Source organism: Lepisma saccharinum, chromosome 4, assembly GCF_977018435.1.
Source record: "Lepisma saccharinum chromosome 4, izLepSacc3.1, whole genome shotgun sequence".
Taxonomy (NCBI): domain Eukaryota; kingdom Metazoa; phylum Arthropoda; class Insecta; order Zygentoma; family Lepismatidae; genus Lepisma; species Lepisma saccharinum.
The window spans coordinates 106,363,733-106,382,666 of NC_139232.1; the positions used below are offsets into that span (position 1 = coordinate 106,363,733).

General features: G+C 39.5%; 1 protein-coding gene across 2 annotated transcripts in view; it reads right to left on the minus strand.

Annotated features, from left to right (window-relative positions):
• The window catches only part of emp (epithelial membrane protein), a 197,703-nt gene that overhangs the window by 88,066 nt on the left and 90,703 nt on the right, over nt 1–18,934 (minus strand). Inside the window, exon 1 of one of the 2 annotated variants that reach the window (XM_083121031.1) lies at nt 281–437. The exons of the other annotated variant lie outside the window; for it this stretch is intronic. Within the exon in view, the coding sequence (XP_082977157.1) occupies nt 281–422 (142 nt within the window). The 5' untranslated portion in view covers nt 423–437. Of the gene's footprint in view, nt 1–280; nt 438–18,934 lie in introns of those variants that run through there. 2 annotated transcript variants of the gene reach the window in all.

An 18,934-nucleotide genomic window follows, 5' to 3' on the forward strand; every position in this document is an offset into this window, starting at 1 on the left:
ACAACATGAGCCCAACAGAGGAGTATAATAGCTGTGAGTCCAGACGCCAGAGCCTCGCTAGTCCGAAAAATGCAGTCCACGGAAGAGAAGGGGGGTTGACAATTGGCCATCCCTTTACAACCGAAGCAGAAAAGAACCTCTGATGCATGTAAATATGAGATTTCACACTGGCTACAACAAAATCCTACAACCACCCTTAGGAAATTCCTGTATACGCTACTAGCGACCACATCGTAAACAACAAACGCGAGAACAAGTGAACAAGAACAAAGGTACTCACTCCACTTCACAGGTTTGCCGCTCGCGCACCACACTTTCCAGCAAAAACCCCGGAAATTCCAGGTGGGCTCCAGGAGATACATAGCGTTCCTCTTTTCCTGGACCTTGTCCTGGAGCTTGCTGCTCAACCACCACCAGGCCATCGCCGGCAGAGCACTCCGTCTGCCCCGGGGGGACCTGATGCCTGCTCTCACCTGCCGAGCCAACTTTCACATCGCCTCAGCTTCCTGGTGGTTGGTGATACAGAACGCCGCTGCGACGTTCTCTGCTAACTGACCCACATGTCGCACGCTGCTGTTTCTTCATAGGCATAAAATTGCAAAGCGGGAGGGAGAACATTTTTTTTTCTTTTTTCATGAATAAAAGGGAAGAAAAAGTGAATTTAATGGTTCCGTTGTGCTGTTTAATCTGTCTCGCTACAGAGGACAGAACAAAAAAGGGAGGGGGGGGTCTTTTTCAGTGCGCGCCGACCTCTGTAGCGGAGTAGTTAGCGTAAAGTGCTTTAAAGCCAGTTGTCTCAAGTTCAAATCCTACCTAGGTTATGGATATATCATTGTGTTTGTATCAATAATCTTCTTTTAAAATCTAAATTTGTTTGCTGCACAGAGAAAAGTGTTTGTTTTCAATAAAAACCAAACTTTTGTTTATATAGATGACAAACAAATTATTGTTTACGAGAGCAAAATTCCTTTAGTAATCGTGTGCATCTGTTTAAAGTTCTCAAAAAGTTTAACCAACGTTTATTTCAAGCAAATCAGTTTTTTTGTGTAAACTCAATTTACGCTCCGATATGGTAATCGGGACTGTTAAAAGTGATATCCAAACCACTGAATCGTGCCCCCACAGAGAATTGAACCCAGGACCCCTTGATTACAAGACAACGGCATTCATTATTAACATCAGTATGTGATGTGCCTCTATGCAACAATACTCATACGCGTAACTTGACCGGAGAAAGGGGGCACAAACATTTCCCTAAAATTTTCGGGTATATTAAAATTGTAATGTTAAGCTAATTTTTTAAACTCCTGGAACCTGAGTTTTATGTTCTGCCTCCCCCTCCCCCCCCCCCTTACACACACACAAGTTAGGACCCAAGTTACGCTGCTGAAATAGTCTACATGTGAAATATGTACATAAGATTTGTAGACAAAGTAAAATAACATGGAGACATTTGCAGGCTTTGTGGACCTGAAATATTTATAGAATTATCCTGCGTTCAACTGTTGAAGAAATCTGACAAGTGCCTTATACTCGTCCTTACAATTTTCCTATGTTCCGAAATAGAATTATCCAACCATTCAATTGTTGAAGAATTTAGCTATTTTCCGAAATAAAAATACCCTGTGTTCCAATTGTTGGATAAATGACCAATTTTCTTCTAACGACCAAACAAAACATATGAAATATTCTCATGATTGGTAGTAAAATTCCACTAATTCTATCTCGCGATTTTTGTCTACAGTTTCCTTTTCCAAACAGTTGATGCTTGAAATAGAATGCGAGAATTTCTTGTTGTAAACGGAATTGTATTCGTCTAGATGCAAAGCAACGTCCTTCAAAGGACCGATGTATGTTATTTTAGTGTAGTTTATATTGCCTTCGTAGACGTAAACTGCAAAAATCACATCCCAAAAGGAATTGCATCACGGGAACACGGGCGCTAATATAAAACCAAAGACAAACCTACCAACGGGTGTACAGCCTGACAATTGTGCCCAGATTTGAATGCAAAGCGATCCTGGCCTTGCTAGTACGCAGGACAAAGACAGAGATATGTATCAGGAAAACAAGAATTTTAAGGCGTTCCTGCTCTGAATTCTGTTGAGAAGCGTCCTCGAGCAAAGATACACGGTGGTCAAAACCTTTACTACCCAAATAGTCCTCTGCAGAGAATTCCGAATAAAATGTGCATGGGCACATGGAAGCTTTGGAAAGCAACCAACGATTTTCTGCCCCCTTTCAGGTAAATTCTGGCCCTGAAGACATTCAATTTTGCGCCCCCTCCATTTATTGCTTCTCTCTTTCGCTGTAGTCCTCGTAATTAAGTAGACGGCAACAATATACAAGGAAGAGGGTGATAACCAGACAATTTGTGTGTGATGCAAGACGAGCTGCAGGCTAACAGGGTTGGACAGAAGAGCAAGAAATACATAGTCTTTATACAGTGTGTCTACCAAAATAACAAATCCAAAATTTTTCTTGGCCTATTCTTGTTTTTCTTAACTTTTATTTATTCGACCCCTACTTAGGTAAAAAGTTGTAAATTAGCAATTAAGAAAACAAATATTTATTTAATTAAAAACCCCTACCAAAAGGCGAATTAAGATGAAAACTGAAGCTGTATTTAACAAGAGTATTAGACTTGCATCATTAATGCACCCTGCACTGCATTTGGCAGACTAGCAAAGCTCTGGCGTTTGGACTTAAAGCCAGTACAATCTTATGTCGTCTCTATATATTTGCGACTGTCCATTCATTCTTATCTTACCATCATTTCATCCTCATCTTCGCGATTAGCCAAAAGGGGCAGAAAAGTGAAGTACAATAGACTAAATTAATCAATCATGTGATAGCAAAACGTCTTGACCACAAGCATAATTTCTTGACTTTGTATTGACCTACTTGTTGATTTCTTTACATTTTCTGGACTTTCATGACTGGTACACCCTGCTATAGGAACGATATGGCAGCTAAATAATTCGGAAACAATCTTGCATCATTGGCCAAAATGACTCAGCATCATGGTATGTCGCTGATATATGCCAGAGACCCGAGTAACAGAGAGAATCAAGCGAGTTACCTTGTGGGTTTACAGAGAAGACATTTGACTTGCAAATTAATCGACTCGATTTCGCCATCTTGGATGACGCTCTCTGTTCTTAGGGTATACCCGTCTGTCAGACGGGAACTTGTCATTGATGGATGTCCTCATCACATGTGGGAGAAGCAAAAGTGATTGTCTTTTGTTACAAATAGCCTCCCATCCTCCGGCTCACATCTTCGATAGAAAAGGAGCGTGCCCCGTGTGTGATCATGATCACGTGGTTAATGCCCCCATGTTTATTTCATGGCGTGGCACCTGCAAGATGTCGCACGATTAGCATACAAAAGGCGGGTGCATGCTTGTACCAGATCGGCTGCCGCTATCATTACGCCGTGATTTTCCCAGCGGATACCTGTCCTTTGAAAGAAGTGCAGCGCTAGAATGTCCACTAGAAAAGAAGATAAATGCGTTGACTTCTACTTAGCAGGTTCTGTTTTGTAGGTTAAGTTACATGAAATGTCTTATGTGTCACATTAAATATACTGCATTGGTACCTGTTCCATGCAACACGGGGAGTGTGAGAAGCCAGTGGCGTACGCTCCATATACCCAAGGGCAGCGGCGCTACCAGCGTCTAGAGCAGTAATTCTCAACATTCGGGAACCCTGGAAATTCATTTTCTAAAAGTCGATGTCCAGATCCAAACAATTTTACTCGTAAATAGTGCTCATTTTTTTTAAACTTTATACGTTAATTAACATGTACCTTTGAAATGTAATGTTAATAATTATAGCATAATCATAGACAGCTGGTGTTTTAAGTCCACTTTATGCACAGTAAGACCTACAGTTTAAAGTGGGATCCGAAACACTATGAGCCTCCACCGGGTATCGAACCCGGGACCCTTTGATTACAAGGCGACGACGCTACCACTGCGCCATCGGGGAGGCCAATCATAGCTAGTATTCGTTTGATTATGCCTATAGGTTTGGTTTAAATTAGATTGGTTAGCACAGAGCGATACTACGCAAGGAGTGCTGGGTTCGAATCCCGGACTGGTATGGCCATTTTCTGTGAGTATCTCTTCATCACATCATATCATCACTCATCCTCATCGTCACCATTAGCCAAAAGTGGTAGAAAAGCGACGTAAAATAATCTAATTCAATCAATCCATCAGAGATCTAAGATTCGATTTCGTTGTGAATTTTCGGTAATTCTCCACTCCGAGTTCATTCGGGAGTATAGTGGAACCACGAGCAAAACAACCTGCGCAGACCCGCGACTACTGTGCACCGTACTCCCGCGAGTAGGGGAGGGGGAGAGTGGACCATGCTTCCTTATGGCCCGAGGTGGAGGGAAGAAGGGAAAGCTGCGCGGGGAATTTTCGTCCCAAGGTTTTTTCCTTGTGGTCGATCTTCGGGAGAACACACACACTCTAGAAATACTGAAGTAAATCAAGTGATCAAAATTACAGTGAAGAGAAAAAGAGACAATACCAATACAATAAGCACTCCTCGTGAGAAAGTGAAAAAAAAATGTCGCTTGAACATGTGCGCGTTAATTGCTTAAGCAACCAGCATAGAGGCGTGAAAAATATAATCCTTTGCCGCGCCTAATCGCTAAACACAAGCCGACAATCTTCGAGGAGGTCCCACTAACCCCGTGAAACAGTGACGAGTGTTAACAGCCGCGTTCACGGGTTGTTCCTGTTGTACGTTTTCGCGCCTGGCCGCGCCTTAACTCGCACCGATGCGCACCAGGTGGCGCCACCGTTCCAGAACAAATGACGTCATAATCAAAGACTATGTTTGTTTTGTTTTTTACGCTATTTTGTCAGTCTTGAAGCACAATGCAGAAAGGTGAAGTCGGAAGGAACTGTCAAAATAGGCCAAAGCAGCAGGGTGGAGGGTGAAGTCAATGAGAAGCATGGTTCAGACAGGGGGGTGGAAGAGAAAATTTCTAGTATGGAGGAGATAGACAGACAACTAACATACAGTAGTACTAAAATGGCAGTACCTGGCGTTGGATTGATTGATTTTGACAGGTACCCCTCTATGATTGTTACTTTTAAGTCATTAGTTAAAAGGACTCTCCTATAGGAACGCCGCTTTATTATGTTTATATGTTCAGGACGCTCCTATACTACGGCCTCTTTCCAATCTAAACATGTTATGAAGATCAGTATGAACGCATGTAAATTATATTTTGATAACTATGTTACGCTGCAAATATTAAAGGAAATTATAAGTTAAAAGGATTGATAAAAATTAAAGAATAATGTTAATATCTTACTTGTGAATTATGAATATCCAGAAAGACAGAAAGCTAAATTATTTCCTTGGTTACCGCAGATAGTTGAAAATCGCTTAGCAACGTAATCAACAAACTTCCGCTATAAAAGCGAGAAATTCAGATAGAAATATTGTGACATATGTGGTCTTAACCCGTGTGTACTCCACTGCCAAGTCCCTCCAAATCAGGATCCGTTGGATGACGACTTAGCTGATTGAGGATCACTTCGGAAACCTAGAAGGGGGATGAGGTCTTAAACTAAACCCAACCAGGACCTTTCGACTGATAATCACCAGCAGAGTCAGTAAAAAGGCGACCTGTGGTCTTCACTCGGGTACCTTTTTCTCACCGCTAACAAGAATTTTGATCTTTTCGCAGGAAAAGCAACTTCAAGAAATTCTACGTAAAGCTACGTCTTGGAATAGCGGTATCGAATAAAGCTGGTGATATCAATATATAAAATTGCGATCAGGAAAAGCAGCGACAACATCAACAAAATTTAACCAATAATAAGAAGCAAGCCGTTCGAGGATTAGAACGTTAGATTCCAACCTGTATCTCTGGCAACGGACTAGGTGTTACCTTAGCCTTAGAAAACAGAGTCCGATGCAAGATGGTAACGATACATGTGGTGTCCAAAGAACCGGACACGGTTACGTGACAATTTGGTTTATTTTACTGCGCTCTTCTACCACTTTTGGCTAATGGCGACGATGAGAATGATTGATGAAATTGATGAAAGTACACTCACGAAGAACACCCATGTCCAGGCCGGGATAAGAACCCGGGACAACTGGCGTCGTAGCGCGCCGTGCTAACCACTCCGCCACAGAAGTCGGCACGTGGCATTTGATTTGGCAAATGCCCCACTTTTGTAGCTTCCTTGTAATGAAATATTGCAGCTCATAAGAGTTTTAAACAGTGCCGGCGATTAGGGGAGCGTGAGGGGGCAGATGCCACCCCAACTGTTTGTTACTTTTGCCCCCGCATTATGCTAAACCTCATTATTTATTTATTTATTGAACTCAACAGGTACATACCTAATTACAGAGCCCATATAATGGATACATAGTGAATACAGTTACATATATAATATAGAAATAGAAGAAAAATATAATAAAAACATATTTTAAATTATTAATTTATATAAATTAATATTATATTAAATTTGGTATATAAATATACCAAACGTAAATTGTCCTTGCCCCCCCCCCCCTCCCCAGTATTAGAACCCAATCGCCGCTACTGGTTTGAAAATATACATTCGATGTGAAAATGTTAACATCTGTAAGTGCATTAAACACTTTTTTAGTGAAGAAACAACAAAACCAAAGCTTTAGTTGACTATGGATCGTACCAAATCGAGACAAAGCCGATAAAAATAGACATTTATGGACATTTCGTCTGAATACGACTTCTTCACTACGCAACTTATTCAAACATACCAATGACCATGAATTTCTGATTGTTCATATATAAATTATATGCTGTTTAATAAACAAAAACTTAAGTCTCTAGTTTGTACATATTCTGTAGTTGTCGTCTGGAGACAGGATCGAGATTTTTTTTTTACCTTCGAGAACGAGACGGCTAATTCTCGTTCGGGTCTGTGGCATGTCTCGTCTCGTTTCGTTTGATAACCTACTCTCACGCTTATATGTTGGTGTAATAATTCTCACAGTTGCGTCCATTATAGTAAGTACCATGCCCGGATTTATAGAGGCTGGGGGCTACACCGAGTCTCTGCTTGAAAGGGGCCTCTACTTGCGAAAACTGCATTTAAAGGGCCACAAAGTAATAAGAAATGTGGTAAAAGTAAAAACATTATTATAATTGTCCATTTGACATAACGTGGCCTAAAAGTATGACTGAAATTATATACATATAGGGTGGCCATCAATATGTTATACCTTTCCCAAAGCTCTTTTATCGTGCAAAATGGATTGTGTCAGGCTTTGTAGCCGTTTATGGGCAATTTCGCATTTTACAACAAAAGTACAGTGAAAGAAACCGCGTGATGATATGCTCAGTGTGATTTCAATACAGTTTCGACCTAAAAAATACAGCGCTCCATTTGTTTTAAAAGAAGTGATCACTAATGCTTACAATGGGATTTGTCTTCCGGAAACAAAGCTGGAATCTACAGCACTCGGCAGAAATGCTGGCATGGGGAAGGAAGGCCTTTCACTTCTCGGTATCATGTTGCCCCATTTTACGCTACGTTGTCATGGCGCCAAATCTCTCACCACTTGAAATTGCGGCGAAGCAGAACGCTCTGCTCTTTCCATTCAGTGCTCAAAAGTAAACACAGACGACATCTTGCGTGATATTCGGAACTAAGAACTTACGCTCTCCATTCTTACATAAAAGAACAGGGTTCGAATCCCGCCGTGGGTGATCTTTGTGAGTGTCCCTTCATCAGTTTCATCATATTATCACTCATCCTCATCTTCGCGATTAGCCAGAAGTGGCAGAAAAGTGAAGTAAAATAACCCAAATAAATCATTCAATCAACCGAAGAAAATAGTACGTGTTTTATGATGTAACATAATAGTTCAGATAAAATTTTCGTAAAATGCTTCAAACATGATTATTTTTGACACACTGTTGTAGTACAGTTACCACACCTAGATCCTGGAATAGTAGCGGATTTACTATCTTGTCTTAAGGGGGTAGGATTGTACCCTTGTTGTAGTTCTCATTCTCTAGGTGTGTTGAAGGTTAATTGTTAGTTCTAGACGCAATATACGAGGGCGAGTGTTTAATTTTACAAAGAAGTGAGGGTTGATCTATAGTAGTGCATTTATGTTAGAATTAGATATATTTGGGGGGCGCCCCCTCCTTTCTCCTTGAACTATTCATGTTATGGAGCAATAAAATTATTTCAAAATATATTTTTGTTATTTAGCATCACGTTTTAGTCAGTTTTGACACATCATTACGATGAGGATCAGTGACGATTAATAGAAATTGATGACATTCCACGTTTTATTTGACCTATTATTGTAAGTTATCAGTTTGTATACCGCCGTAATTTGAGGATTTAAATATATATATTCCTTTTTTCACCACAAAGAACATCCATGCCCAGGCTGGGATTCGAACCTAGAAATTTCGCTGCAGAGATTGAAAGTGGAACACATAAAGCGCTCGGACAGCAAATGAAATTACTAATAGTTTATGGAGTCAGAATCGTCTTTTATGAAAATACATATTCAGAGACTTTGCTTTTTATTTTTAGTAATTTTCTAGTTTTAGCGAATTCCTTTATGTCAAAAAAGGAAAACTTTGTACACTTCTCAACTTCTTATTTGACCGCCCCGAAAGAATTCTAAGTCCGAAAATCGTAAACTTAGCAACATTGCACTTCAGCGCCAGCTGAGAGTAGCCAACTTTGAGTTCGTCATTCAACTAGACGAAAAACGCTGCGGTGAAAGGATTCCAATTTCGCACATTCCATGAACTTATAAACTATCAATCGCTAATATAATACACACTGAAACTGAAATAGTAAATTGAAATAAGAATAAGAATGAGAATCGTGCGAAATTGTAACAATTCTGCGTGCTCGACTTGATATCACATAGGTTTGAAACACTGAACAGGGGTTTTCTCCTCCTGGAGTAAATCGCCATCAAGTTTGAGTAGAAAGAGGCAAATTTCTGAGGAGTTTATGCGACATTTTATTTACAATGCCCTGCACAATATCGAACAGATCTAAAAGAAATCATTTATTTCACGACTTGTGGAGAAAACATGCTGGAACACAGGAAGATCGATTTTATCATAAACATCTACGTGTTTGTAAGGGAATGTTGTCATTAAGTTAACGTAGAGCAGTTGGTTAGACGCTGGTATCCATATTTTTCAACATACTTGAAAGGTCGCGGGTTCAAATCCCACCCACTATTTTTTTTTTTTTTTTTTTTTTTTTTTTTTTTTTTTTTTTTTTTTTTTTGCTAAACAGAGACAATTGATATTTCAACACTGTAAAATATCCGATGCACACTTCAAGGGATGTCTCTTCTGCACATTTTCTCCCTAAGAAGGTTAATGCTTATTCAGTTGCTTGCCAGGATGTAAGGTTAAAACTTTTTGTATTTTAGCTATTCGTCATAAGCTGAGTTAACACACATTATGACTAATTTACATATAATATATATGCATTCAGGATGCTGTAGGTAATGGTATTTAATCCTGGGTTCGAATCCTGGTCAGGCATGGGTGTTCTTTGTAAGTGTTCCTTCATCAATTTCATCATCCCATCACCCATTCTCATCTTCGCGATGAACCAAAAACGTCACAAAGGCGAAGTAAATTAAACCAAATCATCAATCAAGTAATGGAATTTAAGATAAGTATTGTGTACGCTCTTCACTCCACAACTAAAATATTAATTATTTCAAAATACTAACACACAAACACACACAATTATAATAGGAAATAATCCACTACATTGATGTATTGAATTTTTGTAACGAACGGGAGAGTTTAATGTATTCAATTCGCTAAGATTGGTTATGTGATGTCGTTTATTTAGTAATGACTGTTCTTGTTCCCCTCACTTCGATCTTCCAATGCATCTAAATCTAATAATAAATCCCCAATAAACGTAAGTAAATACCTTTTGCGACCGAGGCCGATGCGATAAAAATCTACTAATAACTATTTATATATTACGTGACATCTAATAAATGCAAAACTTGAGAATGATCATTAATTCGGCACTGCTTTATATCCAAAATACTTGTCTAATTTCAACAAAATAATACTGTTATTTCAACAGAAAGTATATCTAACGAACTTTCCACCAAATTCGCAATATTCAAAACAGCCACCCTCAGACTTGCTTATACGTTACTTGATTCTGCCATTCCACGTGGCACGTGATTCAGTAATATAATTGAAATGGTTTCCGAAAATTCTAAACGCTTCATCATTACTGCCACCTCCTGATATACACAGAGAGATCATCCAAGAACAGTATATATATATTTTACGTCCGATGCCATACTCCTTCCGAAAATAAAATTCGGCAGCATGAGGAATCGCAGTTACGACCACGCTTGCCAGTAACAAGCACGTTATCCGTCATCCCTTCAATCCCTGAAGATAAAAGAGCTCTCGAAACCTCGGAAGCCTATCCAGAAATAACCTCGTTGATATCCCGGTAAATCCTCTTCATCAAAGTTCGCATGAGTTTAGGCAAAATTTGAGCTAAAATACACTGCAAAATACCGGGCATTTGTGTAGAGAGGAACTTATCCACAATCTGTGGCAAAGAAATGTTTGGAGCACTGGCAGGTGGTTGTTGCCGCAACCATGTTAGGAAACTTTTTGTCTATTTCCTTGTAGAACAGTTGGTAAGACGTGTATTTTTTTTATCTAAAATGAAAGATCACAGGTTCAAATCCTAGCCGCTCAATTTCTTTTCTGTTGAAGTGAACACAGAAGTACGATATTTACTGAATACAAAAAATTTGAAATAATTAACCTTGAATATAACAGATTACTCTATGAAAAACAAATCGCATGATTACAACTCTAGAGTTTCAAGAGTATTCCTTACGCATACTTTCATTCGACGTCTTGTGTATATTTCTATAATAACATGAGGTTTTATATAAAGCAATGTGTCCCCAAAACTGTTTATTGTTCAATTTCCAACATGAACATTGATACTTGAATGTTTCGGTGATGTTGCATTAAGACCCGAAGGAATCAATTTTATGAGTGGAATAGATTTATTATGTGAATAAATATGATGTTGCAATTATTGTTTTGGGGAGAAGATCGTTTAATTATTGTTTTTATTGTTTTTTTTGTGGACGAAAAAATTGTGACAAAAACTTTACTAAGTATTACATAAAAAAAACGTGAAAGCTGAGCCGGGTTTGAACCAATACCTCAAAGAGAAAAGATGAACGTAAGAAGATGTATGCTTGTCTGAAACGTTACAACTACGCTACAGATGTTCCGAACGTGTGTGCGTGTTTAGTAATACCAAATACTTTTACACATGGATGTAAAGAGCACTCGTTGTAGCACATTTGTCATAATTATTCTTTATTTATTTGTTAAATGAAAGTAATGTAATTGTAAATAATGGTTAAATTTATTTTATTATTCTTGACATCCTTTTCTGGTATGAATTCGTACGAAACTTTTCATGGCTGAATGTAATTGGAAGTCGTCTTTGAACCAACTGCAGCATCACGTGATTAACTATACCAATAGAAGACCTTATTTCCTTTGAACTACGCTCTAAACAGAGGCATGCAACATTTCTTTCTTCAACCTCGCGAAGAATGGAGCACTACAACAAATCCACAAGAGAAAGAGTGATCGGTTTGATCGAGGGAGCTGGATTGTCACCTGGTTTAGCTGGCGAGCAGTATGGCGTTCCAGCACGGACAGCAAGGAGGTGGTGGGCTCGATACGAAGAAACTGGTGAGGCATCACGGAAAAGACGCGAGAGCTGGGGCCGTGTTTCGACACCAGTGCAAGACGATCGGCTGATAGCGGAGTGTGAAGCCAATCCATTCCAGTCAGCCACTCAACTCAAGGCAAGGGCCGATTTTCCTGGTTGCCCACAGACAGTTCGGCGGAGGCTGGCTGCTTCTGGTTTACGGGCACGAAGGGCAGCAAAGAAGGAGGTCTTGACGGATGCACACAGAACTGATAGGCTAGCATTTGCTGAAGAAAATATTGATAGGATTTGGGATAGAGTAATCTTCTCAGACGAGAAAGTATTTTCTACTGCAAATGATGGTCCGGTTCTGGTCTACCGGCGTCAAGGACAACGATTTGATCCCCATTTTTTTGCTAACTCACGTCGGCGTGGACGCGTGAGCGTGCCTGTCTGGGGTTGGATATCTCTCGGTGGCGGAGGTGACCTACACCGCATAGAAGGACGTCTCAACGGGATACAGTATGTGCACATTTTGGAGCATGTTATGGTTCCTGGCGTGCGAGCTTTGTATCCCGAGGGAAATATTGACTTCCAGCAAGACCACTCCTCCATCCATGATTCAGCCATCGTTCAGCGTTGGTTTTCTGAACGAAACGACATACATCTAATTGACTGGCCACCCATGGGATGCGACATCAACCCAATTGAAAATATGTGGGCCGAGGTCGTTCGATGTTTGAAAGAAAGCTGGCCCGATCCACCACCTCGCAGAAGTGATGAACTATTTGACCACGTCAACAATGCCTGGAATGAAGTGTGCACTTCGCACAGGTATATTCGACATCTTGTGCAATCCGTTCCTCGACGCCTGAGACATGTCATAGATGCAGGTGGCTACTGGACAAGATATTAAATAAATGTTCAATTTTCCCAAACAGTCCTTTTCAGGACTAACAAATTTTAAAAAAAGTACACTCGTGTAAGAAATAATTTGGAACCTTTCATATATTATTGTCTTACAGGCCTCAATATAAATAAAAATATCCAGATGAAGTGAGGCTCGAACCCTAATCAAAGACACAAGTGGAACTGGAAATGGGTGCCTTTACCGGATGTGCCACAAAGCTACAACAGAATGAACTCCACAGCTAATACAATATCTTAATTTTTGTTTTCTATTCATGCATACACCTATTCTATCTGGAAAACGGTTTTCTTTTAAAGATTTAGATCACCTATTTTTAACCCTAAAGATCGTAAAGCATAACCATTCATTAGTTATTTCCTTGCTTTGTTGGGGATTTTCCTGTAACGAAGGCACTGATTTGCAGCTAAAATCGAGCTTCCCTTACCTGCTGATCTTACCGAATTTAACACATGTTCGTTTATCGTTTGTGCAACAATGGCCTTCTTAAATTATGTTACATTGCACCTCTGAGTGAGAGAGAGAGAGAGAGAGAGAGAGGAAGAAGTTGTGTAGCTTGTGGAAAGCAGGCTAGAATTATATTCAACACTTCATAGAAAAATATATTGAGAAACTGGAAACTATGGAACGATGTTTTCGCGAAAGGAAAACTTATGTAAGAGGAAAGTGAACATGCAGATAGAGTAATTTTAATCACAATGCCGAGCTGGACACAGTAACGACGTTACAAGAAAACAACCTCTAGTTACCTTCAGTACAGAAACGTCTTGTCAATTTCTTAACTTATTATTATTGACTCATAATGTGTGTTAACACAACTTATGACGCACAGCTGAATGAATTTGATTGAATTTCTGACGAGTATTGACGAGCATATAGGGCCTTGGCCTATCTCCCGACTGCCAGTCTCCTTCCCACAATTCTACCTAGAGGTGTGAGTTCTTCAACTGGTATGAGGTGACGTGGGGTCAGCACGTCGAGCCCTCAGCCGTTATAGAAGATTTTTATGACCGGGTTACGCTACTCACTCGTAACTTCCAAGCAAAGAACATTCTATTTGTATCAGTGGTGTATGCTGGTTCTAACGAGTGGGTAATCTCCGACCTTTTGATCCTCAAACTCCAAAAGTTTCCGTGCAATTTATGTCAAGCTCCATATTGGATTTAGGAATATTGTGTCGGAATATTTGTCTTATTGCTACGATTACAATCAATTAATTCTCGTTATTGCAGTTTACTATACGTGTAGAATTTCAAATAATAAAACAAGACAGTATTATAAAGCTATAAAAAACAGCCTGTGAAATATAAAATGAAAGACGTGCACTAGTGAAATAAAAACCCGCAATATTAATTTAAGTGCAAAATTCAACTTACTCCAGGACCCGATCACTTGTGCCGTACCACATCCAAAGCACGCTGTTTGTCCAGTTCACGTCAATACGTGTCTTTGCGAAAGATTGCAGCTTAACAAAGGAAGTTATGTGACTTTTGGATTTTTCATGTTTGACACAAGTGTTGCAAAGATTACAGTATCAGCCACGCGTCCATACATTCTTTTCAGCCCCGAAAAGTAAGCACGGCCAACAAAAATGCAAAGCTTATTAACACATATACTTCCTGTCAACCATGGTGTTTTGTCATAATTTGCTTGCGAATATGCCTCACATATTCCCGATTTTTGTCTTTGTGTGTAGAAATAAGTTCAAGCGATGACACTGGCCTACCTGTATTAACAATTTGCAACTTCTCCTGAAAAGATCTTGTTCCAAAAGGTTTCGCCAGCAAATCTTGTATCACATCCATTACCCTTTAACACAGCACTATCACGACAAACACTAACACCTTAATAAATAATAAACACGAAGCCAACGACTACACGCATTCAGTTTCACGCGCCAAACTTCTGTTGTTGTGCTCCTGGCTCAGAAAGAAATTCCCTATGAATGATAAAAAAAAATCCCTTTCCGAGCTCGAAATGACAGGTTTTTAAAAGTTCGAATCATTGCAGGTCAGAGCCAGAATTTTATTTCGGGATGGGGATCATCCCTTATTAGCAGCCGCCACATAAAGTTGAAACAGTGGGGTTAGAAGTCCTGAAGATGAATCTCAGATTATTACAACGTATTATGCAAAGTGTTTAATCCTGCTAATGAAGTAAAATTAATTATCACTATACACTTTTTAAATTAGATATTTGTAGGATTTCGGGGAGGGGGGGTTTCAGCCCCCCCGAGTCCTCCACCTGGTTACGTGCCTGATGTGTTTTTTTCGTTTATGTTTAATTCGTTCATCTTCATCACTATTAATCTAAACAGGCGGAATATAGCAACTTAAATTAACTAATATATATAATTTATTTTTCATATCTTTCCCTTTAAAAAATATTCAGTTCCGTGAAAGAAGTATTCTCGCTGCTTTTGAAGATTAGAGAGGAGAAACAATCACTATTTTTGTAAATACAAGGATTGGGGGGAGTCAGCAAATAGGTGCTTTAATTTCTTAAGCTTTGAATTTTAATTCAGTTTGCTTCATCTTCAATATTTAAGTTTTTCCCTTTTGATAAATTTATGTTCAAGTAACAGAAATCAGCAAGACAGAAGCAAATGTAAAGTGAAAATTAGCGTAGAATTGGTTTGCCCATGTTATTCAGTTTTCCTGTTCTTCGCACTCTACCGGGTATGTTTTCCCTATTCAGCGGAGGGAATGGAGAGGCTCTGAAGGTTGAGAGTGCGACCGGTGGACTCTCACAAGAAGGAGCTTACCCTGGGCACGGAATCACCGCGCCTGAAAAGCAATGTTTCCTCCCCCTCTTTCCTTTCTCCTCCCTCCTCGCCAAGGGTTGCAAGGGAAGCGGGAGGAATGACGTCAGGGTGAGATTCCCTGTAGACATTCCACCAGCTGGAGAAAGGTTCCCGGACATTCGGCGGCAAACGATTGGAAGTATTCGCGCGCTGGAAGCAAGGAAATGTATGCATCGAAATTGGTTTGGAAGAAAATTGGGAAGAAATGTGTATATATATACATTTTTTTTTTAAAAAAAATAAATACAGCCGGGTCATCTGCTATTACCTAGATGACCCAGAGTATACGCCGCTGATTTGTATATGTTTCTCTATTGTTGTTTTAAGTCTACTTGCTGCACAGACAGACTATTCGGTACTGGATCTATATTTTAAACTAGAATCCGAAGCAACGTGCCTCCACCGGGTGTTGAGCCCGGGACCCCTTGATTACAACATCCTGTTTAAGAACAGATATTAATGACATATAAGTTCTTAAAATACGCGTATGTGTTAACATAACTTATGACAGCTGAATGAAAGGATAAGTTTTTCCTACATCCTGCCAATCACTGAAAGTTTAAGAACATTAGTAGAAATATTATTTGAGGCATGCACAGTGGCAACGATTAGACGGGGGGGGGGGGTAGAGGAACAGTTGCCCTCCCACTATGCTAAACCTTATCTCCCAAGGGAAACCCCCAGTTTTGACACCTTGCCCCATCAGTTTTGGAACTCAATCGCCGCCACTGAGTATGCATCGCATAAATATTTACAGTAATATCATATAATCTTATATTACGTTATTACAACACTTCGTATTCGGTAAATAAAAAAGAAAACATAATCAGGAAGGGGTGGGATTTGAACCTACGATGTTTCGATCTTGACGAAAACAGTAAAAAATGAAAAGTGTTGTCATCTAACCAACTACTCCAGGAGATTTCTAACGAAAACCTCAGTAAAGCACGTTGATCTCAGTTGAAGAAACCTTGTGCCGGAGTTTCGAACCATTTTTCGCCAATAACCAAGGAAAAGACACACTTTGCAGAATCGTTTGGTGTTGTGCAAGGTATCTTTCATAAAAATTTCGTATAAAATCATCATGAATTTGCCTCCTTGCATTCAAATGTGACGGCAATTCTTTCCAAGTGGATGAGAACTTGTTCAGTGTTTCAAAATGCACATAAATTTACCTCTTTTCAAATTCAGAGCGAGGAATCTTGAAATATTTTCAACATTCGTATTTCTACTTAACATTTTTTTGTCTACTCATGTATTTTATTAGTGCTTTAGGGTATCTTTACTTTATGGAATGTGAAAGAATGAAAAAAAAATTCACGAGCGTTTTCATTCAGGAAGAAGAAATGTTGCAAAGTTGGCTACTCTTAGTTGGCTCTGAAGCGCTATGCTGCCAAATTTACGAATTCCGGACTTTGAAATTTTTCAGGGCGGTCAAATAAGAAGTTGCGAAGTGTACTTAGTGGAATCTTAACCGAAAAAATATTCTTTTGAGAGGGAAAGTACCTCTTGAAGAATTTTAGCGGGGCAGAATGCGGCATTCCCCTTCAAAGTCTGCGCCTGAACAAATGATAGAACGTACGATGTTTCCTCCTCTGTCAAGTTTTGTAAGAAGTTGTTTCTCGCAACGTCCATCTTTTCCTGACGGGACGATCCGACGGATGGGAGGCGAGAGACTCACGATGTGAATTTTCCCCAGGCACCTGAGGATGACGTCACGGGAGGAGACGCGCGAGGCTATCTCAAATTATGCACATCTCTCCCTTCGATTATTACCTAATGCCAAGTGGATTGCGTAACGAGATATTCTTGACGTATCAGATGACTTTCTCTCTGTGTGTGTGTCTCTCTCCAATTAGCAAAAGGGCTTCGTGACCTTCAATGCAAATACTACACACCTGTTATATATTTAGGTCCCTTCTGAAATACAGAATGGAAATTACGAACATCGGAGGAATAATATCGATCTCTTCTTCCTCTAGTTTTCACATTTCCGTTCACTCCTTTCTCCCTCTCGTTTTTATCCTTCTATGTGCTTTTCTTTTTTGTACATTTTAGCCTTCTATTCTCCTTCTTCCTTCCTCAGGTTCTTGTTCGCAGTGCGTTATCAACCTTTCTCTTCGCTTCTTATTTATCTCATTTCTTTTAACATACACTCTTCCTCTTCTTTCCACTTCTCTTCACATATTCATTTATTCTCTTCTCTTTTCCTCTCTTTCTTTCCGTTCAGTGGCGTAGCGCAGTAAAATATTGGGGGCCCGCGCCCAGTGGAAAAAATAAAAAATAGACATCGAGATGATCCCAGAGTGGGACGGACACACAATAGTTAGCGACCCCCCCCCCTCCACTTGTAAAATGAATTAACTTTAACAATTTATTTCCATTTGCTGTCATCGATTTAGGCTATAGCTATATCAGTTTAGTAGTTTGTCGAAACTAAATCAGGGTGGTCTGAATCTCTGATAAATAATTACATATAATACACATATATTTTAAAAAAATACTGTTTGGGGAAATTGTTTAAAGAATAGTAAACACTCGTTCTTTGGACTTAGAGGTGGATGCACCTTCAGCCAAAAAGTCATCCTCTGCCTATGCCAGGCCAAGATTGAACGTAAAAACAGTTCGCATTACGCTTCCAATACTAATAGTGAGTTATATACTCAAGCAAACTTAACATTTCAGTTGAACTGTACATCTAAATTGTCGATGGTGACCTAACATCAAAAGGTCAATTGCAATCTGCTGCGAAGAAATAGCAGCGGACTCAAGTCTTGAGAGATAGAAAATTAAGCAGCGACTGGATTTTATTCACTGGAAATTTGTCACTCAATGAAATGCCGATTGGAATGATTGGAGCACTTTGAGCACTGTATGCGTGGTGGAATTGGGGCTACTGGACCTAAGGGCAAAGGGAAAATTGCCCCTGGGCTCAACATCCCGAGTTTGTGGGTCCCTTTGAAGTAAAATATAAGGGTTGTGATCGTTGTGGGAAATTTATCTCAGATGTTATTTCACTCTCATACTGGGGCCCCCTTGAGAATATTTGGTGGGAAGTTACATTTTAAATATCAAGTAATATTACTGGTAATAAAAATGTCATTAATTATCAAGTTTGTTTCTTTACGTATTGTGTAACAATAAGGCATCGACCAGTTGAACAACTGAATCTTTCTACTTTGTTCACAACTGTACTACACTACACTACTATTACGAAAACCACGTAGCTATAAAAGCATGAGATGAGAGAAGTTTCCTATCGATTGGCATCTATGAGCAAGTAACTTGATTCTGAATTTCGGAGGAGACCCATAATGCCAAGTTTCCCGGGCTTCTCTGGCTGAGACAACACACCACTACTTATTATCGCAAACGTATTTCTAATTATAATTTAGTTTAGTGTAGTACAATTAATATAATAAGCTGTACTTATCTTTTTAATTAACAATAAAAA